Consider the following 24566-nt stretch of genomic DNA (forward strand, 5'->3'; position numbering starts at 1 on the left):
GAGAAGATATTGACCGAATTTTTGAGATGTTGGAGAGACTTATATCTGTCCAGTAAGCCCGAGAGAAAAGAAGGAGTTGTCTGACCCTCCCCCACTACCACAATTTTAGCCACCCTTATAGCGAAAAGGTCTGGAGCCACCCCAGTACAACCCTGCTCCTCCACCATACTCTCTGACACCACCATAGCACAATCTGGTGCCTTCACTGCATCATTTGATACCGCCATAGTACAATCTAGTGCCTCCACTATATTATCCGGTACCACCACAAGGACACCCGGTCCCTCCCTAGCACAATCTAGTCACTCTTCCACGGGATCCAGTTCCACCCATGATGGACTTAAGCTACATTAAAAGGAATAAAAGACTAAACTCATACACCTTTGTAGGGGCATCCTATTTTAAAGAGGGTGAGTATTGGTTAGTTGAGATAGAGAAGGCCTTCGCAACTCTTAGGGTGGTTCCCGAACAGAAAGTTGTACTTGCCATTTGCATGCTTGTGGAAGAGGCGGGTCACTAGTGATAGCTTAAGCAGGCTACCCTGCGCATTTCAATCACTTGGGAACAGTTCCTTATGGCCTTCAATACAGAATACCTCCCAGAGTATCTTTGGTATTTGAAGAAAATAGAGTTTACACACCTAGTTCAGAGTAATATGACTGTGTCGGAGTGTGCCTGAAGGTTCCTAGAGTTGGGCCGATAGTCCCCTGAGAGCATGATAGATAAAGGCAGGAAGGTAAAAAAATTTGAGTGGGGCCTCTGTCCTGAGATCGGACAACAGTTGTACATATTTGAGTTCAGTATCTACTCAGTCGTTATGGCTAAGGCACAAGTAGTGAAGAGGAACCTTCGCATCTTTTCTACAATAGTGGGGAATACCATACCCCCAGTTTTACACCGCAGACCAGCACCCATTACATCGGTCCAAAAGAATAAGAGATCTAGGCCAGTAACTTAGGCTCCTCCTTAGGCACCGGTAACAGAATACGGTAGGACTTGCTAGTATTGTGACAAGGATCATGGGGACTGACTCTGCTATCATTTCAATAGTACCTGTCGCATATGTGGGAGTACCTAACACTACGCGTGAGAGTGCTCACAAAATCAGAACTAGGCCAGATCTCCTATCTAGGGCAGAACTTACAACCTCACTCAGTAGGATGCTGAAACTAATCCGGACATGATATAAGATACGTATCCTATCTGTAATCACCTTGCACTTGTTTTGATTGATACTGGTGCTTTACATTCATTTGTCTTTCATACTTTTACACAAAACTTAAATGTATCACCAGAAAGACTTGATTATGTGTTGTTTATGTCTACTCTTGGAAGTAGGATGCTACGAGGGGAGGTTATACACAAAATTTGTATTATAAACATAGCAAATAGGAAGTTGAGTGTGCATCTGATAGAAATTGAGATTGAGGGCTTTGATGTAATCCTATAAATGAACTAGTTAGCAGCATACCATACTACCGTAGATTATTTTCACAAAAAACTTGTATTCAACCATTCGAACGAAGAGTCATTTACAAGTTAATAAAAATTTTAAAAGTTATTTCCTCTTGACAATTTTCTTATTATATTGTACTTTAACTCGATTGTTTTCTCTACATTAGACAAACTTAATAAAGAAGTTTGCATTCAAGAGATCCCGGTAGTCTGAGGCTTTTCATATGTATTTCCTGATGAACTACCCGAACTATCAGTGGACAGAGAAATTGAGTTCACCATAGATCTTCAGTCTGGCACCAAGCCTATCTCGGTTGCTCCTTACCGCATGAGCCGTGTTGAGATGGAAGAACTGAAAAAACTTATCAATAAATTACAGGACAGTGGGTTCATCCAACACAGTGTATCTTCTTGGAGTGCTGGAGTCACATTTGCAAGGAAATTGGATGAGACGTTAAGATTATATATTGACTACAAAGGATTGAATAAGGTCAAGATTAAGAACAAATGCCTCATCCCCAGAATTGATGACCTTTTTGACCAGTTGCAAAGTGCCCAACTCTTCTCTAAAATCGACTTGCATTCGGGTTAACATCAGGTAAAGATTAAGGCAGAGGACATTCCCAAGACAGCCTTCAAAACCAAGTACAGATATTAAGAGTTCTTGGTCATGTCATTTGGACTAACCAACGCATCAGCCATTTTTATGGACTTGATGAACAAGATTTTTAGATAATTCATATATTAGTTCATCATTGTGTTTATCAATGATATTCTGGTCTATTCAAAGAGCAGAAAAGAACACGCTTACCACCTGACTCAGGTTTTATAGGCTCTTAGAGAGAAAAAATTGTATGCCAAATTGAAAAATTATGGGTTTTAGCTCGAGCAGACTACCTTCATAGTGCACATTATATTAAGGGATAAAGTATCAGTGAATCCTGAAAAAATTGAGACAGCACTTGGTTGGGAGAAATTGATCTCGACCAAGAAAATTTATAGCTTTTTAGAAATGACAGGTTATTAACATAGGTTTGTGGAATGATTTTCTAGCTTAGTCGCTCATTTGACCTAGCTCACAAAGAAGAATGTTAAGTTTGAATGGAATGATGACTTTGAAAGGAGTTTTACAGAACTCAAGAAGCAGTTGACTACTGTACCCGTATTGCCTTTACCGATTGAGACATGTGGATATACAGTTTATAGTGAAGCTTCCTACCTTGGGTTGGGTTGTGTTTTGATATAGTATGGCAAAGTCATAGCCTACTGGTTCAGGCAGCTGAAGAGTCATGAAAGAAAACTACTCCACCCATGACTTAGGGCTTGTCGCCATTATCCACACCTCGAAGACCTGACACCGCTTCCTATATGGAGAGAATTTTGATATTTATACTGAACATAAGAGCTTGAAGTACATATTTACTTGGAAAGATCTCAACATGCGTCAGAGATGTTTGATAGAGCTTCTCAAACATTACGATTGTAATATTTTGTATCATCCAGATAAGGGTAATGTGGTAACCGATGCGTTCAGCAGAAAAAGTGCAGGTATGCTAGCTCACCTAATGGTTTCTAATTACAGGGTAATAGGGGCCGCACAACAGATACGACTTTAAGACTTGAAGATAGTTGCATGTTTGGCCCACTTGACTGTCCAATCTCAATTGATCCAGAGAATAAAAGAAGTCCAATCCACCGATTCCACCCTAACAACTCTAAAAAAAAATGCAGAACAAGGAGTAAATTTAGAATTTTAAGTCTCTACGGATGAGGTACTCACATTTCAGGACAGAGTGTGTGTTCTATGTGACAGTAAACTAAAAAAAAACATCATGACAGAGACTCATAGCTAAGGGTTCACCATGCATCCCGGAAGTATGAAACCTCGATTTTGATGGAGCGGGATGAAAAGAGAGGTTGCCGACTTTGTTTCTAAGTATCTAGTATTTCAACAGATTAAGGTAGAACATCAACGCCTAAGCAGGCTACTTCAGCCATTATCGATCTCGGAGTGGAAGTGGGAACATATCATAATGGATTTCGCGACAGGGTTGCCTAAGACACATTCATGACATGATGCCATCTTGGTAATTGTCTATCAGCTCAGTTAGTCTTCTCATTTCTTGGCTATCAAGATAACTGACATTTTCTACAAGTTTGCAAGAATGTACATCCAGGAGATAGTTAGGTTAAATAGAGTTCTAGTGTCAGTAGTATCCGATAGAGATCCCAAGTTCACTTCTCGATTTTGTTCGAGTTTTCAATAAGCCATAGAAATGAAACCGTCCCTTAGTACCACATTTTACCCTTAAATCGATGGACAATCGAAGAGAATAATTCGCACACTTAAGGATATACTTTGATCTTGTGTCCTAGACTTTAGAGGCCATTGAGATGATCACGTACCTTTGGTAAAGTTCGCCTACAATAATAACTATCAGGTAAGTATCGACATGGCTCCGTACGAGGCATTGTATAAACCCCCATGCAAATGACCGATCTGTTGGGAAGAGGTGGGTGATAGAAAATTATTCGACCCAGATTTTGTGGATGAGACTACATCTAAGATAGTTAAGATTAGGAAGAACATCTAGACAGCTCATAGCAGATAGAAAAGTTATGCAGTCACTCGAATGATAGATTTAAAAATTTAGAAATGTGATCGAGTGTTTCTTATGGTCACTCATTTTTAGGAGATTAGTAGGTTTGGTAAGATGTAGAAATTAAATTCTCAATTTATCGGACCATTTGAGATCTTAGACCGGATTAGTACGACTGCTTATAGATTGACACTATCTTCAGAGCTATTCAAAGTTCATAATGTGTTCCACGTATCCATGTTACGTAAGTGCGACCCGAACTCCTCACAGATCCTACTCCACAATCTCTTTTTACTTCAAGAGGATCTATTCTTGAGAAGGTACCAGTGGGCATTGTAGAACAAAAAAGTAGAGTACTCTGCAACAGAAAAATTTCCTTCGTCAAGGTCCTACGACAGAATCACACACCGAAAGAGGCTACATGAGAGCTAGAATCGGACTTCAGAGCCCAGTATCCCTAATTGTTTAACTAAGTGAGAGGGTGACAAATTTAAGTGACCAAATTTCTTCTTAAGGGGGTGAGAGTTGTAATACCCAGGCCTGAAAATTGGTTCAAGATCAAAATTGACAATTTAAAAATAAATAAAAATCTTATTTGTAAATTAATTTAATTTAATTTTGTTAAATTATTAAAAAAAAATTAGGTTATGGATGTAATCGAAAATAATTTTGAAAAAAGTGGATAAAAATTATAGTTCAGGAGGTATTTTTGGAAGAAAATTCGGTCATGTAGGATAGTCTAGTAAGCAACCCCGACGAATTGGAGCACACCGCATGGCAAGACACATTGACGTTGACGCCATGCAGGAGGCCACACGGGCGATCTGCGTACCCAGCTATCAAACCACCCATGATTGATCATGTGCGCTTGGATGGCTCGGATTTGTTCCCTCCATAGGCGCAATCAGACGAACGAGATCAATCATTAACCATTTCAAATTAAGAAGATCAAGATCTAAATCCCAATAAGCAAGAAGGTTGTGAGTAGTTCACCACCTAAACTCCCTTCAACTGCTAGTAAGGGCTTTCTTAGGAGGCTTATTTATTCTCTATTCTTTTTATTTCCTTAATTACTATTTGTCTTTTAATAGGGATATTCTCGTAACCCTATTAGGCATTCCAAATTATTGTGTAAAGAATATAAACTCTAACTTTATTAATCACTTCCACATTTAAATTATAAATTCATTTCCTTTAAGGTTTCGGGTCTTTATAAATTTTTTTTCTCTCATTATTTAATGCAAAATATTCATGTCTGGTCTCACCAAAAACTCTCTTTCTTACTCACCTTCTTCACGGTTTCCCTTACAAGAATTCTCTTTTTCCATTCACTGACAGTCTCCTTGTTTCTCACCAACTTCCCCTAACTTTTCCACCTCATCCTGCTTCCTAGATTCTCCCACACACCAGCTTGCTTTCTTTCTCCTCCAACAAATCTCGGCTATTCGAGCTTGAGATGCTTATGGATTTCTCCCTCACGCATAGCATGTTTTGTGGAGTGAGGAAGAAGGAAGTATCATTTGGCCGAAAGGCTTCCCTCTTATGACATGCTAAACGATGTCGTTTTAACGCTTTAATTAAAACAACATCGTTTTGACTGTTGGAAGGACGATTGTTGGATTTTCTTTGTTCTTTTTCCTTATAGGTTTTTTAATAAGAAAAAAGGCTTTTTCTTCTTTTTTTATTCTTTCCTCACATTTCCTCTTCCCTTTTTTCTTCTTTTTTTTTTTCATTTCCTTTCTCATTTCATCATTATGTTTTAATTTATTTAAGCCGAATCTCAACATTTTTTTATATAGTGAAGAAAATCAAATGAGATAAAGTTGACTCTGAATTACAATAACAATAACAATAATGATTTATTAGCATCAATTTTGAGAAATGTTAAAATTATTTTTGTACTAAATTTTACTTTAATTTTTTTCAATAGAAGACTTCATCATTACAATTATCACCACTCTTTTATTTTGTTTACTATTATTATTACTCCTATTTTTAGTTATGTTATTATTAGTATTTGTTTATTTTTTGTTTTTATAATATTTTTTATTTATTATGGCTAAATAAAATTAAACTATGATAAAAAGAAAGTGAAAATAACAGTAGAGAGAGAGAGAGAGATAAGTGAGTGTGAGATTGAAGAATGAAGAATTTTAATGCGAGGAAAAGAATGAAAAAAGACTTTTTAGGGAGAGAGAGTATCTGAGAACATGGGATAACTTAAAAAAAGTGTTCATTTACTAAATGTCATTTTGTAATGAATTTTGTGAAAAAATTGAATTTAACCTTTATTTTTAACAATTATCATTAAACGAATTAATTATATTGATGTTCTTTCATCTCTTTATTCCATTATTCTTATTGAGCCTTGATTAGCTTGTATTAAGATATGTTTTTGTGTAACGGCCCCGGAAATTTAAAATGAAATGTATTAAAAATATCAAATGCGGAAGCGAAGTCAAAAATTCGATTAACATTCCTTACACTAAAATAAAAAACGTGCTCACAAAATATAAAAGATCAAACTACCTAAAGGAGAAACTTGAAAGTAAAAGCTACGAATATGACTATGGAGTCTTTAGGCGTCCCCTTCGTCGTCCTCCTGCGGAACCTGCTCGGGAACGATGTCTTACTGATATGAAATGATTAAATAAGGGATGAGCTACACTAGCCCAGTAAAGACATCACGATATCTCACCGTCATGGAGGTAAAGGTGGGTAGAAAACACAAAAAGACCAATGGAGCATAATTTACAACAAATTCTTTTATCAATAATAAATCATTCTCCATCCACTTACCTCGGTGAAATCCATAAAACAGTATACGAAAGTAATAACATTATCATCATCATGAAATCATATATGAACTGTATAATATAATACTTATCAAGCCTTTTGTAATTCAATCGTTACACAACATATTTTCCTCATTTACCAGCCCACTAGTATCCATGGGGATCCATAGGGGTCCCGCTACCCGTTAACCCTTAACGCTTGAAATCAGATTTCAGGGCCGTCCCCATACCCCGTCCGGTATGGGCGCCAAAACACATAAGATCTCCATACCCCGTCCGGTATGGGAGACCAAAATCCCGGTAGGGTTCCCTACGGACCCGGTCTGTCCACCATCTCCCAGGATATCTAGTCAGACTGACCACATTATACAATTACCCATTTACATAATCTTTCATTCTCTTTTCCCTCAGTCAGCATCATCAATCCACATACAAACAAGCAAAACGGTAATTTATGTCAAACAGACAACATACAGCATCATTATCTCAATCATTCAATCCATAATCAGTAAAACAGTAAAATATGCACACGAAACTATAAAATGAAAACATCAAACCTCATACTGCATTTAAAACTGTAAAACAGGCCAAATAACAGTTAACTGACAAACACACTAGACTCGGGCTCCATTAGCGACCTTAAGCAATTTCACACATTCGTTGATTCATGAAATACCGTTTTATCATTTATTGAACTTTAATACCGTGATAGGAAATAGGGTGAGGGGTCCTTACTCGTTTCGGGGTCCGAACACGGCTTCACAGTGCGCCTACGGGCTGTCCCTAATTTTCCCTGAATTTTTCCCAAGGAACTGAAACGCACTACTGGTACCTGCACGTGTTTTGAAAAATCCCAAATTAGGCCCCGGGCCCCTTTCGGCCAATATCGCAATTCCGGCACAGCGGCGTCGCTACATTTTGTGTAGTTAAAGTTCACTTTTGTAAACTAGATATTTACCCTTGTTTTCATAGTTCAAGTATGTGTTGGGATGCTAAACATAAAGAGGTTTGGTAGTTCTGATGAAAGAATGAGTTTGAGTCAAAGCATTTAATGGATTAAGGTTTTACATTCATTTAGCTTTAGCCATTTATACCTATACTGCTTCGATGGAATTGACTTTAAAACTAACATGTTTTGTGCCTTTTGAGTGTGTAAAGAATCATGTTTATTATAAGAATTCTTTGTTATATTGATTATTAGTTTATGGACTGTCCAAAGGGTTTATGAAAATATGGATATTGAATTTACTTATAAGTAATAATGTTAGGAGTCTATTAAAGAAACATCTTTTGGAACTTATGGGATGATTGACAATTAGGGACTAAAAAAAGAAAAAGAAAAAATTGATTTCCTTCACATGATGTAGTGTCATTTCCACTTGTTTTATTTTCTAGTTTGATTCTATATTTTGTTGTTAATCTTCGATCGAAAATTTTCAAGCTTAAATTAATTAGTATACGCCATAAGATGGGTAATTTACACCTAGACTACCATTAAACCTGCTCACCAATGACAAAAATCACATTAGTCTGATTGCTCTTGGCATTGGTAGCTAAAAGGAGATGGTACCTTCATTAACTAGATGTAAACAACGTCTTCCTACATGGTGACTTAGAAGAAGAAGTTTAAAAGGAGTTGCCGTAGGGTATTCTCAAACAAGGCCGAAGAAGGTATATTGATAACTAAAGAGTTTCTTATATGACTTAAACAAGCATCCATGCAATTTTATGGAAAACTATTTAACTTTATTATTCAACAAGGCTTCTGGCAATCTAAGGCAGATTATAGCATGTTTGTAAGGATATAAAAAAAATGAATTTATAGTGGTGTTGTGTATATAGATGATATTACTGTGGCAAGAAATAATTTGGGTCAAATTAAAAAATTGAAGGTAGGTATGGACGGACAATTCAAGATCAAAGACTTGAGGAATCTAAAATATTTCTTAGGCTTGGAAAATTGTGCAATCTAGACCAGGAATATATATTTTTCAACAAAAGTATGCATTGGACCTGCTTAAAAATGTTGTAGTTATGGGTGATACGACATTTATAATGCCACTTAATCAAATTTTCAAGCTTTTAAAATGGAATGAGAAATTAATTTTAGATCTGACGGTCTATAAAAAAATGAGGGAAGACCAATACACTTGACTATCACAATACCTGACTTATCATACTTAGCACAACTCTTAAGTCAATATATTGAGCAATCAACAAATAAACACATGAATGTCGCAAACAAAGTATTGAGACACATCAAGAAGGCTCTAGTTCAAGGATTATTATATCCTTTTGGGATTAATATGCAACTTAATACTTTATGTAATAACGATTGGGGAGCATGCTAGGGCACGCAAAGATCAATGACAGGGTACTGTGTATTCCTTGGAGCATCACTAATTAGTTAAAAATTAAAGAAGCAGTACACAGTCTCTCGATCATCAGTTGAGGCAGAATAGAGAATTATGATGAGCACCTGTTGTGAGTTAAGATAAGGTATCTCTTAAACAAATTCAAAATTGATTATAAAGAACCAGTTGTAGTACCATACGCTAATAAAACAACTATCGATATAACTAACAATCTATTTTCCTGTGAGATAACTAAATATGTAGAAATAGATTTTTCATTTGGTGCAAAAAAAGTACAAGATGAAAGTATTACAACTAAAAATATGAGCAGTAACTTCGAGGTAGCTGATATTTTTACTAAATTATTGGAGAACAGATTGCTGCTTATGCATATTGTCGAGATGGGAGTAGAAAATATGAAGAGCTCGTGTTGAGAAGCCCATAAGGAAAAACCATAAGTCAGCAACTTGAAAAAAAAAAAAAACAGAGCACAACAAACTGAAGAGAAAAGCCTGACCAGAAGCAAATGCGATCAAACCTAAAGAAGAATGTAAATATATGTGATCCATCATAAAGAAGAAAGTATTTGTAGAAATTTTTGTTGAATAAAAGCTTACTTAAAAAAGAATGTAAATATGTGTATACATATTTAGGAAACGTTACCTTGTAATTATGGTGTAAGAATATTATACTTTTAAGAAAACCTCAAGTATAAGTATATAACTTGTGCAGAGTTAGAATCATTAAGAAAAAAATAAAATCCTCACTTCCTGAAAATTATAGAGAGGTTTTCTTTCACCACTCACTCATGTTACCTTCTTTATTTGATTTTTATGTTTCTTTTGTGTGTGTTTTGCAGATCAGTAATGGTTATACAAGAATTTCTTTTAGAAACAAAATTTGACACCTACATATGTATTATTACCATTATTTCATATAATTTATCTAACTAAAATAATATTTATTAAAATAAATTATAAATAATAAATAAAATTATCATATAAAATATATATAATAATTATTATAAATTTTAGTACGTATTTTAAATAAATAAGAATATTATATATAAATTAAAACAATACTTATTTTCAAAGATTTATGTTGATAATTATTAACCATCTTATGATTAAATATATAACATACAAGGCATGTATTAATGATCATAAATTCGTATATTATTAAATTTTTATAATTAAGATATCATTAATCTTAAAAATTTATTTTAATAATTAAAATTCTTATAATTAAATATATTATATACAACGCACATATTAATGACTAAAAACTTGAATGTAGATTTTTATATATAACTAAATGAAAATATTATATAAATGAAAAAATCTTATTATTATATGCTGAGATGGCTCGAGGTAATATGTACACACACACATATATATATATATATATAAGATGACGTTATCTAACCCATTTTCAGCCCATTGGAATATATAAGATGACGTTATCTAACCCATTTTCAGCCCATTCGAATCCATTGAGCTGCCGCTTTGTAATATAATGAGAACGGGCATGGCCCTTAAAAATCAAACGAACAGTTCCGCGCGTGTCATTTGAGTCAGTGACACTTGCGTTTCCTTGGTTCCCGCCAGAAGCACACTCTTTCTTTGCCCTCTGACAAATCCTAGGGCTTTCGAGAGAGAAATTCTTGGCATGGCAATGGGCGATTCCGGGGTTCTACCCAATCGCATTCACGGTTCCTCGCGATCCGGTGCAGGTACTATTCTCAGGATTCGAATGGAGAACTTCATGTGCCACAGTAACCTCCGGATTGAGCTCGGCGAATGGGTGAATTTCATCACTGGTCAAAATGGAAGTACGTCCCCCTCGCTTCTCTCTTTGTCTTTGTTTCTCTTATTATTAGTTGAGTTTGCTTATCGTTGCTTTATGGATTTACACGTTTTACCAGTAAATTATTTTCTGGTTGTGCCTTCTTTTTGTTACGATGTGTATGCTCTTACCGTATTTAACTGATATTGATGGCTTTGCGTGCGCGTATCTTTATCTAATTGGACTTTTGAAGTCTATGTAGGGAGTCAATGGCTGATTAGCAAGTTTATATGCGGGAATTTTTCATTCGCTTATGTTCTTTTTGGTGGTGGGTCTAGTTGATACAATGAATTTTGTGCCATTTACCAGATGTCTATTTTTTGTTGTTCCAGGCGGTAAGAGCGCAATACTGACTGCTTTATGTATCGCATTTGGATGCCGAGCTAAAGGGACTCAAAGAGCATCTACATTGAAGGATTTTATAAAAACTGGTTGCAGGTTTGTGGGATTTGGGTCTTTTCCTTTTTGGTCACGGTCGAATTTATAGTTTTTCTTGTTAAATTTATTGTTGCATTTGAGAATTGTTGACTTTGTTCAACAAAAGAAAATGAATTTTCATTTTCATTTGATTTTTTTTTGGAGTATATTGAATCAGCATGAACCTACTGATAATAATAAATTGCTTTTCCATTTATAAGAGAGCGACGTTACTTTTTGTAAAATTCATGTGCATGTTAGACATTGGAATTACATAGCGGCATATCATTACTTAAACATGTGATCTTAAAGGCAGTGTAATTGGTCGCAAAAAAGGCAGTGTAATTTAGAATAATCTGTTTATTACCTGATGGCTTAGCTAAATTATTTATTATTTGGAATCCCATTTTGTCTTTGCATAAACATATTATCAAATTTGGACTTCTGAAATAATAAGAGCACTGCTGGTAGCTATTGGCTTATGGTTATTGTTCTAAAAAATTGCTTGGGTGCCTTCAGCTTTTAGGTTGACTTTTAGGCTAGCATTTCCTTTATTATAAACCCAAAGGTTGTATTCTCTTGGGAGACAATGACTTTTGATCATAATGCATAAGTTCTGGAACCAAAGGTCTCTAAACAAGTATTTAGTGTATTTCAGAAAAGAATGAGGGTAAATAGGTAATAGAATATTACATTATTGAAAAAACAATAAACAGAGCTAAAAACTTCAAAATCTTACCCTTTTTCGTGCTACTAGAGCTTTTAATCCAAATACCTTAATCCAGACTAAGGTCTTGGATTATCTCACAATCACTAGCATATTTTCTTTCTTTTCCAAGAATTACTTACATAAAGTTACTTCGATTTACTAATTTATCTCCTACCTCAATATCTTTGTGGTGTCTTGACTTCTAAGTGAAATTTCTTTATTTGATTGTGTGTTTCCCATAAGTATTGCAGTTATTTGTGGTCTTCTTCACCCTTTGCTTGGTCCTGTATTATTGTCTTTCATTGCCCGGGAAGCTATGTTGTACAAAAGAATTTTAACTTCATAGATTTTGAAGAAGAGAATGAGAATCATATTTTGCATCTTTTTTTTAAAAAGTAGGCTGAAAAGTCTATTGGCCACTTTCTTTTGTGGGTCATGGGAACTGTCTTTTGTTGGAAATTTCCCCATTTATGTTGTATCAAGATAGTTTGCAGCAGGTCTGTCTCAAGTAAAAGGTTGATTGGGGCTGGTATATGAGCCTTGGAGAGATGGTAAAGAGTCTTCTCTCGCACTCTTTTGGCTGTTTGTTTGGTGATTTGGAGGGAAAAGAGCCATAGGGGCTATTGAAGGGTTTACTTCCATTTGCACCAGATTACATATAATTGGCTTTAGACTCGTAGTATTACAATCAAGAGCCATCCTGTTTCTAGTAATGAGGATTTACAAGTCTTGGGAGATATATTTTCTAGAAATCGCTCTTCTATTTCTAATCTTTAGCACTCCTTTTTTTTTTCTCTCTCTAATCAGTTTGAGGGTGGATGATAACTTGCAAGTTCTGCATTGAGAGGATCCTTAGTTTGATAACATACCTTTGCCCAGGCGTTTCCCCAGCCTTTACAATCTGTAACGATGTGTTATTTCAAAAAAAGAAAAATCTGTAACAATGTGACAACACTCATTTCTCGTCTTTCACTCTCCAATATGATGTTCAATGGTTCTGGAACCTTTTTACTTTGAAATTCCAATGAATGTGAAGCTGCTAAACTTTAATTTTTCTTCTCAATTCTAATGTTTTTTCTTTCGGACTGATTGTGGAGTTTGGTTTTTGGATCCTTGCCTATATTTACTTGTAAATCATTCTTAAATTTCTTAATTCATAATCACAATACTTACTAAAGAAGTATACTGCTCTTTCAAAGGCTAAGGTTTTGTTTGAACTGCGGTTCTAAATAGGTCGAATACTAATGTTTTGCTCCAAGCTCATGCGCTGAATTGTACTTTGTGTCCAAGGGCGTGTGTGGCTCATGTTTTAGAGTTGTGGGGTCTAATAGTCATCTTTTTTACTATTGTAATATGACTTGTTAGTTGATACGATTGGTGTTTCCTTTGGTTTTTCTTCTTCACTTTGTGGTATTGGGTAAGAGAAAGGAAGATACATTGCTGAGGTAAGAGGCTTTATTTGTTGGGTTATGGGTTTTGTGGGTGGAGAAAAATGCTAGAATCCTGAAGAATTATTTCTCGCCTTTCATGTTTCTTTTGGACAGGATGCGTTTTTTGCTTCTCCTTGGATTATGGTGTATGGGCTCTTCAAGAATTTTCCTTTGTCTAGTTGCATAGAGAATGTCTTGTTATTCTGTTTTGAATTGTACTGTTTATCTTTTATCTTTTGGTTATTTTCATTTTGGTTTTGTTGGAAGAAGACTAGCCTTCCTCTGGAGTATTTCTCCTCTCTTTAATAATACTTCTTTTTCTTTGAAAGAAGGTGCTCTTAAAGCACTCTTGCTTGCTAATAGTTAGCATCCTTTTAGTGCTTTGCAAATTAAACTTATGCATTTTTTTCAGCTAGAAAATGTAAGAATGTTGTAACTTATATTTGTATATCAGTTTTCTAATTCTTTAATTTATAATTTGGGCATTACTTTTTTGTCATTTATATTTAGGAAACTCTTATTGTGAATTAAAAATGCTAATTTTGGCCCTAGAGGGTTTGGGTATCATTTTATTTTTTCTTGAATATATATTTTCGTGATTTACACAGTTTTGTATATGAGATACTAATCTTAGGTTCTCTCCTTTTCTTTTGCAGCTATGCACTTGTTCATGTGGAAATTAAAAATCAAGGAGAAGATGCTTTTAAGCCAGAAATATATGGTGATGTAATAATTCTCGAGCGAAGGATTACCGACTCAACTAGTTCAACAGTTCTCAAGGATTACCGAGGTTTAAAGTCATCTACTTTAGTTACATTTTTGCCTCCACATCTTAGAGTTGTATGTCTAGAATCCCCTTGTATTACATCTCTTTATTTAGAATCTTAAGGAGGTGGTTGAGAAAATAGAAGATTTAAGAGGAATTTAGTATGGTTTGGGTCAGGTGTATTACTTCATTAAGCCAGAATGCTTCTACTTCCAATTTTGTATGTCATATAGGCAGAGCTGTTGCTTGAGAACTTCACTTTGCAAAAGCCTAACAGATCAGGAGACTAACAACATAACCCTATTAAGTTTGTTGGAATAACTCCACTATACCCAGCAGCCCCATAACAGGATTTGGACCTTAGACCCCTCGGGATTATGCACGTTTAAATCCTATTTTGATCACATAAACAAGCCTTATCTGTTACTAAGTTCTTTTTGTCGATGTATTTGGAAAACTGAAGTCCCTTAAAAGGTGAAGGCGTTTAGGCTAAACAAGCTCAATATTAATGGGTTGCTGTAAATTCTCAGACCTGATCAAGCTTTTTCACTGGACTTTTGTGTTATGTGTCGCAGGAAAGGCGAGACACACACTCATTTATCCTTTCAGCGATTGGGTTTGGAAGTTGTAGATGAGGTTGTTTGATATGTTTAGATTGGTTTGGGTCATTTCTCCTTTAGAATGTATATGAGTTCGAATCTTTATGGGGAAGGAGTAACGCCTAGTAGGTTAGCCTTAGATTTCTTAAATAGTTTAAAAATTGTAATTATATTAAATGTAAAACGATTATTTTTTTTTCTTTTGAGATAAAAAGTCTGATAAGTATATTAAGATAAGACACCAAGGGGATACCATCCATTTACAAAAAAAAAATGTACAACTATTGTACTAGTTAGGAATCTATATTATTGAGGAGTATTATTATAATTTTACTAAATTAGAATTTTATTCTTATTAGTATATTTCATATTTGTATTAGAATTAATATTTCTAATTCTATTAGTTTATTATTTGTCAATTCAATTCTGTTTAGGAAAGTTTACTTAGAAGTTATTATAAACAGTTTTGTAATTCACTTATCATATTGTTCAAGTATTCAATAATATTTTAAGAGTTTTTCAATTTTTTGGTTGTATGATGCAACTAAATTCTTAAATATAATGTACAAAACTTCTTAAATGTGATATCAAATGAAATCAGAGTGATTGAATAAATTTTTTTTGATATGTGTTTCTTGGTTTAGTCTGTGTACTGTTTTTATACATTAATAGAGGAGAAAATATAGGAGAAAATATAGGAGAAAATATAAGAGATATTTTAGGAAAAAATCTAATCAAATTAGCCTAAATCAGCCTAGGATCAAGGATCCTAATCGGAAAAAGAATCATTCTAGGATCAGGAAACTTTGACCAAGAAATGAGTCGAATTACTTATCCCTCGGTCTATTAGTGAATTCTCTCTCCAGGGATTGTGAAAGATGTTCCACTAGAAATATTCTTGTTATTGCTTCGACTCATATTCCTAAAAAAGTGGATCCCGCTCTAATAGCCCCGAATAAATTAAATACATGTATTAAGATACGAAGGCTTCATATTCCGTAACAACGAAAGCACTTTTTCACTCTTTCATATACTAGGGGATTTCACTTGGAAAAAAAAAATGTTCCGTACTAATGGATTCGAGTCCATAACCATGGGTTCTAATGCACGAGATCTTGTAGCACTTGCCAATGAGGCCCTATCGATTAGTATTACACAGAAGAAATCAGTTATAGATACTAATACAATTAGATCTACTCTTCATAGACAAACTTGGGATTTGCGATCGCAGGTAAGATCGGTTCAGGATCATGAGATCCTTTTCTATTAGATAGGAAGGGCTGTTACACAAAATGTACTTCTAAGTAATTGCCCCATAGATCCTATATCTATTTATATGAAGAAGAAATCATGTAACGAAGGGGATTCTTATTTGTACAAATGGTATTTCGAACTTGGAACAAGCATGAAGAAATTAACGATACTTCTTTATCTTTTGAGTTGTTCTGCCGGATCGGTTGCTCAAGACCTCTGGTTTCTACCTAGACCCGATGAAAAAAATGGGATCACTTCTTATGGATTCGTTGAGAATGATTCTGATCTAGTTCATGGCCTATTAGAAGTAGAAGGCGCTCTGGTGGGATCCTCACGGACAGAAAAAGATTGCAGTCAGTTTGATAATGATTGAGTGACATTGCTTCTTCGGTCCGAACCAAGGAATCCCCTATAAATGATGCAAAATGGATCTTCTTCTATCATTGATCAGAGATTTCTCTATGAAAAATACGAATCGGAGTTTGAAGAAGGGGAAGGAGGAGTTCTCGACCCGCAACAGATAGAGAAGGATTTATTCAATCACATAGTTTGGGCTCTTAGAATATGGCGCCTTTGGGGCTTTTTATTTGATTGTATCGAAAGGCCTAATGAATTGGGATTTCCCTATCGGCCCAGGTCATTTCGGGGCAAGCGAATCATTTATGTTGAAAAGGATGAGCTTCAAGTGAATGATTCGGAGTTCTTGCAGAGTGGAACCATCCAGTACTAGACACGAGATAGATCTTCCAAAGAACAAGGCTTTTTTCGAATAAGCCAATTCATTTGGGACCCTGTGGATCCACTCTTTTTCCTATTCCAAGATAAGCTCTGTCTCTGTGTTTTCACATCGAGAATTCTTTGCAGATGAAGAGATGTCAAAAGGGCTTCTTACTTCCCGAACGGATCTTCCTACATCTATATATAAACGTTGGTTTATCAAGAATACGCAAGAAAAGCACTTCGAATTGTTGATTCATTGCCAGAGATGGCTTAGAACCAATAGTTCATTATCTAATGGATTTTTCCGTTCTAATACTCCATCCGAGAGTTAATAATATTTATCAAATTTGTTCCTATCTAACGAAATGCTATTGGATCAAATGACAAAGACATTGTTGAGAAAAAGATGGCTTTTCCCGGATGAAATGAAAATTAGATTCATGTAACAGGAGAAAGGTTTCCCATTACTTAGCCGGAAAAATATGTGGCCATGAAATAGGGATTAAGTGGAACGGAATTGACTGGGTGGTAAAGTCGTGGAAACACCAGATAGCAAACTGTCACACTTGCGGTGCAAGCTCCTACAGCTGCTGCCGTTAGCAAATCTGAACTTCTGCACCATTGTGCTCCGATTTGAGACCAGAACCTCAAGTTGAGTTGATTGTCAAACGGCCACCATTGTCCTGTGGCTGTAAGGCTGCACATGCAGCCTATGAGCAGCCAACTGTGAGTAGACATTGCACAAGCTGTTTTGTTTTGGCTCCCGTGATAAGTTTCCAATTTAACCATACATTCACCAATACAAAATGTACAAGTTTTACAAGTTGCTGTTGAAGATAATGCCAGAAAACTGCTAAGAGGGTGAAGGTCGAAACTCATGATTTTGATGGAACAAGAGGCGTTGATTTTTTTTTTTTCTTTCCTCGATTGACTTAATTGAATGGAAGAATACTTTAACTAGTATGACAAGTTGGATGCACAAAGACTTCAATTTGCTAAGATGATGTTAGTTGCATTTGCAAAAATATGGTAGTATGCTATTAATGAGAATAGAACAAGAAAAAGACAATCAACAATTGAAACATAGGATGAGATGAAAACTAATCTTCGCGAAAAGTATCTACCTTCCAATTATTTTGGCAAACTTCATGATTAAGCTTATATTTTAATCCAGAGCAATATATCAATAACTGAGTACATACAAAACTTTGAAAAATTTAAAGTTTGGAGTCAATTGGTTGAAGATAATAGTCAAGCAAGATCTTGATTTAAGGTAGGACTAAAAGTTGATATTAAAAGAAAGTTAATTCGGCAACTTCTTGCTACTATAGCACAAACTTACCAAGTGCTTAACGTGGAAGAATAGTTGAAATGTCCCATCCCAAGAATTATTACGTTTCCGTTATGGAATCCACTCCTAAGAATACATTTGAATCAAAAGGTAGCTGAAGAATGGATCAATATAGAATTTCAAAGGTCCTTCTTTAAGCAAGAAAGTTGTTCGCTTTGGATGTGGACAAAGTAGGTATATGAGTTACGAATGCCCAACGAAGAATAATTTGCATGTTGCAATAAAAGAAAAGGAGCAAGAAAAAGATGATAATTATGTATCCTTTGAGGATGATGTTTTAGCTCCTAGTAAACAAGTAAGTACCTCTTTTTTGTTAAGGTGCATATTGTCAGATTCCAAAGTGGAAGAGCAGGAAGAACTATGTCTTCTTATTGCTCAAGATCTTTCCCAAGAGTCAACTCTATTGATGGGCAAAAAAAGTCACTATGTTTTCTTATTGCTCAATATATTTTCTCGAGAATCAAGTCTATGAAAGTTCTATGCAACATGGCATTTGACATACCAATTGGTCATCATGTTGATTTAATCCTCCCACCAAGATTTAACACTCCTAAATAATTTTGCATTTCTATTGTTTTAGGTATTGACTCTGGCAAACATCCAGCTCCCAAATCATGACAACAAGCTCAATTGGAACCTAAAGAAGAACGGCCAATTCACTGTCAGTTCTCTCTACCATTATCTGGATGGCCACACCATTGACGGACATAATAAATTCCCCTCGAAAATCATCTGGAACTCTGGTGCTCTCCCTAGAATATCATGTTTTGCTTGGGATGCTGCCAAAGAAAGAATTCTCACTGTAGATAACTTGATGAAAAGAGGCTATACTACTGTCAACAGATGTTTTCTCTGTAAAAACTCTCTGGAATCGTGCAATCATCTACTGCTGGAATGTTCTACTTCTTACAAGCTATGGTTCATGATAATAGAGCTTTTGGGCATCTCCTGGGTTATGATTGATATGATCAATGCTGAGCTTCTGGCTTGGGAGGGACTGAGCAGCAACAACAAATCAATTAGACTCATTCCCCTTACCATATTTTGGCTTATTTGGAAAGAAAGAAATAACTGGTTTTCGAGGGGATGGAATTAGATTTTGAAACCATCAAGGATAACTGGTTTCACTATTTTGGCTCTACTATTTTAGCACATAACCTTAATAGTTTTGATGATTTAGAGTTTATTATAGGTATGCTAATTGATATGTAAATTTTGTACATAAGCGGTGCTCTCTTAGCACCTCACACCAATACAATTTCACACTTTTATTTAAAAAAAAAAATTGTTTTAGGTATTGGTGAGAACAATTATACATAAAGGCTTCTAAATTTTCATAGGGAAGCTCGAAAGCACACATTTGCCATTTTAAAACTTGTGGGTGAGTTTTCTCCAAGCAGAGGAGAATGGTGCAGAATGGACTAGTATTAGATTTCTTAAGTAGTTTAAAAATTATAATTATTAAATGTAAAACTACTGTAATATTTAGGAGTATTATTATAGTTCTAGTAATTTAGTATTTTATTTTTATTAGTATTTTTTTATTTATATTAGGGTTAATATTCTTAATAATATTTTTAATTTCACTATTTTCTATTTCTTATCTTAATTCTATTAAGGAAAATATAGAAATTATTATCAATAACTTTGTAATTTTGTTTATTACGTAATATTCAATAATATTTTTAGAGTTTCTTAGTTATTTAGTTGTGTAATGCAATCAAATTCTTAAATCTGATGTTTAATACTTTTTAGACATGATGTTTAAGAAACAGGAAATGTTATGTTTAAGTTCTTTATTCCCAAATTCTTAAGTAACAAAATCAGCCCCATTTGTCCTACATCAAGGGGTGAGAGAAGTTCAACCTTTTTGACAGGGTGCTCTGTTCACGGGGCTGTGGACATTATGGTTAGAACAAATCATGGATTTTTTAAGATTGTTCCTGTTTGACTGAAGATCTGTGGGAGAGGATGACATTTCTAGCTGCCTCATGGTCCAAGGCCCATGAGAAATTTTCAAGATACTGCTATTTCCATGTCACATAAGAACTGGGGGGCAATAATATACTGTTCTTCAGTGGATTTGGTTGTGACTTTATCAGGTTTTAGAGCTTTTAAAAGGCTCTTGCTAAATTTCTTATTTTCTGTCGTTACATTTGTAACTTTCTCATCCTTAATAATATCTTTTTTTTTCTAGGAAAGGCAATTTCAGGAAAAGACCTCTGGTATTCCTGCCTAATCTAATTGAGAGGGTGCAGTCGGCATTTTTGTGGACCCTGGATCCATGTCTTATGGACTTTAAGTTAGAAATATTCACACAAGGACCTAAAGTTCCCTCAATTCCTGGCTGAGTAAACGAATTAGAATCTTTATCTCATTTCTGAGAACATCCTAAATTTCTCTTGATTCTCTCCCTAGTCTCTCCCTAAAAAGACACTGGTTGAAACATTTTATAGAATGTATTTGGAAAGGCAGGTGATTAATTAAACAATGATTATCCTAGCAACATTATCCTTTTGTTAAATGACAAATTATTGTTCTGTCATGATTCAAAGTACAAAAAGTTTAATGAAATGTTAGCATAAGAAGAAGCAGATGAAACCACAAGAGTATATGAATAGACCATAAATGCTGTTAAGGTTCAATCCAGACATTTTGTTTATGCTTTTCTGCATGATTAACAAAATAAATTATAGACTGCTTTGAAAGTTTTTATGTTGAATGGTAAGAGTGTATTTGTTTTGAAGTTTTCATATATATATTTGAAGGTTGAACATTTATAAAATGGAGTCTGCGGTATTTCTGTTTATTCCTTTGGTTTCCTGCATGTTTTTTTTATCCTTCTCAATAATATTTGTAGATTTTTTACTCATATCTAGATTTCTTCTTTTTAATATAATCTTTATCTATTGACTAAGGAAAGAAGTTGTGTGGTTTACCAGATATTTTCCAACTTGCGCTATTTGACAGGAAAGAAGGTTGCTAGTCGGAAACAGGACGTTCTGGAACTTGTCGAACATTTTAATGTGAGTACTTTTCCTGTTAGTTTATATGCTGATTTTTATCTGTCGTAGTTCCGCTGGTTGTTCATGCTTATGGGATCCAGGAGATTTTAATGTGACTGTTTTCTATCTGTAGTACTTTTTGAATTTTCAGGATCCTTGTAGCTGTTTAAGTAAGCCCAAATTGGTTAAACGTAAAGCTTTAGGTAAAAAGAAAGGCAAAATGGATAGGAGTCTATAGGATAGGAGTCTATAGGTCCAAGTCAAAATCAGACCATCTTCTTTTTGTCTATAGAGGAAGTTGCCCAAGTATTCCTGCCAGGAGCCAACCCAGGTTAATTTTAATTGCCTCTACTCTCCACTGTCTTCTTTGTAAAAAGGCAGAGATGTCCCTGAAAATCCTTCTTTTCCTGATACTCCTTCATTTGTTAAAAATCGTGTCGAGAACCGGTCTTCTTTGAACTCTTTAGGAAATGTTTTGGATACTGATGACTTGTTCTTTTATCCACTTTGAGTCCACTTATGGTCTTCTTTTTCTGATTGGCCTGTTGAGGAGAGGGGAGAGCCCTATGATATTCTGCCTCTTCCTAGAATGAACCTCAAAACTTAGGTATTGGTGGGAGAGTGAGTTCCAGCAGGGAGGACATTAGGCTTTTTGAGTTGCGAAATGGAGGGCTCGGGGAAAGAGGTAGGAGTCTTGGTGCTTGGTGCCTCAAATTGGGTGATAAACGCATGGCTAGAATCAATTGTTTGTTGGGTGTCAAATGAGAATTTCGACGACCATTAATTTGTTTACAACCATTTGAATTGAATAGAGGAGTGAAAGAGCATTCTAAAACATTAAAGTCTTAGGAGAGGAAAAAGCTAAGGTAGGCAAGTAAAGGAGTTGGAAAACTTGTATAGCTTTGTTGATTATGGGAAGGGGTGTAAGATGGGAAAGGGTGATAGGGACTTTACTGACAAGGAGTCCTTGTGTTAAAAAAATAGGAACTAGGAATTTGATATGGAGATATCAAAATAAGCATGCAGATATTAAGATTGTCTTAATGGAAGTCAAATATTGTGTCTACAAGAATCTTAAATGGAGGTTTTTGTGATGTTTTAGCCCATGGGATGGGCAAGGGTAAGACTCTAGGTTGGTACGACTTGCTTGTAGTAGGGGCTTTCGGATTGTGGGCGGTAATTGTTTTATTGGATCAGAGCTCGATGGAGTTGGTGGATTGGGTAAGAGATAAGTGATTGATAACCAATGTTTGAAACATAGAGTGTAAGGGTGGATTTGGATATAATTAGGGGTGCATGGTAGAGGGGCGATCTGAGTAAGTGAGGTTTTGTGGAATGATATGGAGATGATTATGATGAGATAAGGTTTTCCTTAGATTGCTAGAGGAGATTTGGATATGGTTTTTTACAAGCACAAGAGAACCAACGAATCTTATCCGAGGGTCTATAATGATGGACTTGGTTCTTTTTTTTTTTTTTTGATAAAAAATCTCATTAACCTCTCTCTTTCGAGTAGTAAATGGACTTTGTCAAACTTGAGGAAGAGTTCTAGCTTTTCTAAAATTTACTCTTTTCTTGTCTCAACTTGTTTTGAACCCCAAGTGCCTAGAGTAGTTGAGAAGATTCTTAGTTGACCTTTGACTAGTTCTCAATTGGCCTAGAGGTGACTGATATTTACTCGGAGCTTTTTTCCTTTCAGAATTGGGATCAAATGGCTTGGAGATCTTGGTTTTGTAATCTAGTTTTGGTGGGAAGAAGCCTAGGTGGATGCCTTTGGTAGCTTTGTGATGGCAAGGAAATGTGCAATAAGGACTGGAACAAGAATGATTTTTGGGTTATGGAAGCTGAAAGGATAGTTTGATGCAGGTTCTGTCCAGCCTGGTTAACATGGAAGGCGGAAGAATCTTATGTTCTTTTGAGAAGGAGGAGAGGGTAGTGGCTAGAGTGGAGTTGGTGAACCTTCTTTTGATGGAGGAGATTGATTGGAGATAATGACCTAGAGTTACCTGGATTAACAAAAGGAACAAAAAAATTTCGGGTTCTTTGATTGCCTTGCAAGTCGACATAAGAGGGGAAACGTCAAGCAAAGATAGGTAGACTTTGTTTGGAATAGTGGCAGGAGAGATGTGACAAGAGCTTTCTTTGAAGATCTCTGTAAGGAACCTGTTGATTGGCACCCATCCCTTGATAATTTTGCCTGTCTCCTAGTTACTTACAAAGTAGGTTGTAAGGTCTTTGACTAAGGACAAGATGCTTGATGCTATAAGAACTTGTAATAGTGTTAAGGCCCTAGGCTTTGATGTTTTTCTCTTTAGTACTAAGGACATTTATGCTCTATTTCAAGAATTCTTCGAAAACAGGTTCTTTATCCTTAACCTGAATGGGTACATTGTCTACAATATGGCCCAAACTTTTTGGTTTTCATTTTGAAGATTGATAATGTTTTTTACGTCAAAGATTTTTGGTCCATTAATCTTGTAAATTTTGTTTTAAAACTTTTTACTAGGTGCTTGCTAAAAGGCTTGAGGGTAGTGAGGTGGGAAGTTTCGACATGCGTTTATGGAAGGAAGACAATTCTCAATGTAACTCTTATTGCCAATGAGGTTGTTGACTTGATGAGAATAACGGTGAGAAGGGCCTTATTTGGTAGCTTAACATGGGAAAACTTATGATCATTTCTCCTAGGAGTTTCTTCTCTATATTCCGAAGAGGCTGGGATTTAAGTGGAGGTGGTTTTCATCAATTTTATTTGTTCTACTTCTTTAGTGTTCTTTTTATTGGTGACCTTTTTAGATTTTTTCTAACTTAAAGAGATTTGAGACAAGAAGATCAAACTCTCAATAGATTTATTGCCAGAGCAAGGGAGAAACAACTAATCTGGGGTTTAATAGTTGGTGAGGGCGGACGCAAAGGAAGTGAGATATATTCTTTTGCTAATAACATTTGATTGTTTTGTTGGCGTAACTCTGAAACTCTCCTTAACATTAGGTGTATTTTCCTTTATCTACAAGCAATTTTGGTTTCAAGATATTGTCATGGAAGATGGTTCTCTAAATACCATTGTTGGGAAGGACAACATGAAGCTGAGTTCTATCTTGGTTCTAGAAAATGTGTTGCATGTTTTTAGACATGTAGAAATCTTGTGTTAGTCACTAAATTATCACAAGATTTGAACTGTAAAGTAATATTTTTTCTTTTCACTATGACTTTCAAGATCAGAACTTAGGAAAGATGATTGAACGTGTTGAGGTTAGAAACAAATTATA

General features: G+C 35.3%; 1 protein-coding gene across 3 annotated transcripts in view; it reads left to right on the forward strand.

The window, feature by feature from the left end:
- Positions 1–10752: 10752 nt before the first annotated feature.
- The window catches only part of MIM (P-loop containing nucleoside triphosphate hydrolases superfamily protein), a 59366-nt gene continuing 45552 nt past the window's right edge, over positions 10753–24566 (forward strand). For 2 of the 3 annotated variants that reach the window (XM_088211331.1, XM_088211332.1), the window contains exons 1-4: positions 10753–11035; positions 11382–11487; positions 14262–14395; positions 21266–21321. In XM_088211331.1, coding sequence (XP_088067457.1) covers positions 10873–11035; positions 11382–11487; positions 14262–14395; positions 21266–21321 — 459 coding nt within the window. In that variant the 5' untranslated portion in view covers positions 10753–10872. Of the gene's footprint in view, positions 11036–11381; positions 11488–14256; positions 14396–21237; positions 21322–24566 lie in introns of those variants that run through there. The other variant, XM_088211333.1, reaches the window with a different exon arrangement.

The sequence above is a fragment of the Carica papaya genome, chromosome 9 (assembly GCF_054855325.1).
Source record: "Carica papaya isolate Zhongbai chromosome 9, ASM5485532v1, whole genome shotgun sequence".
NCBI lineage: Eukaryota > Viridiplantae > Streptophyta > Magnoliopsida > Brassicales > Caricaceae > Carica > Carica papaya.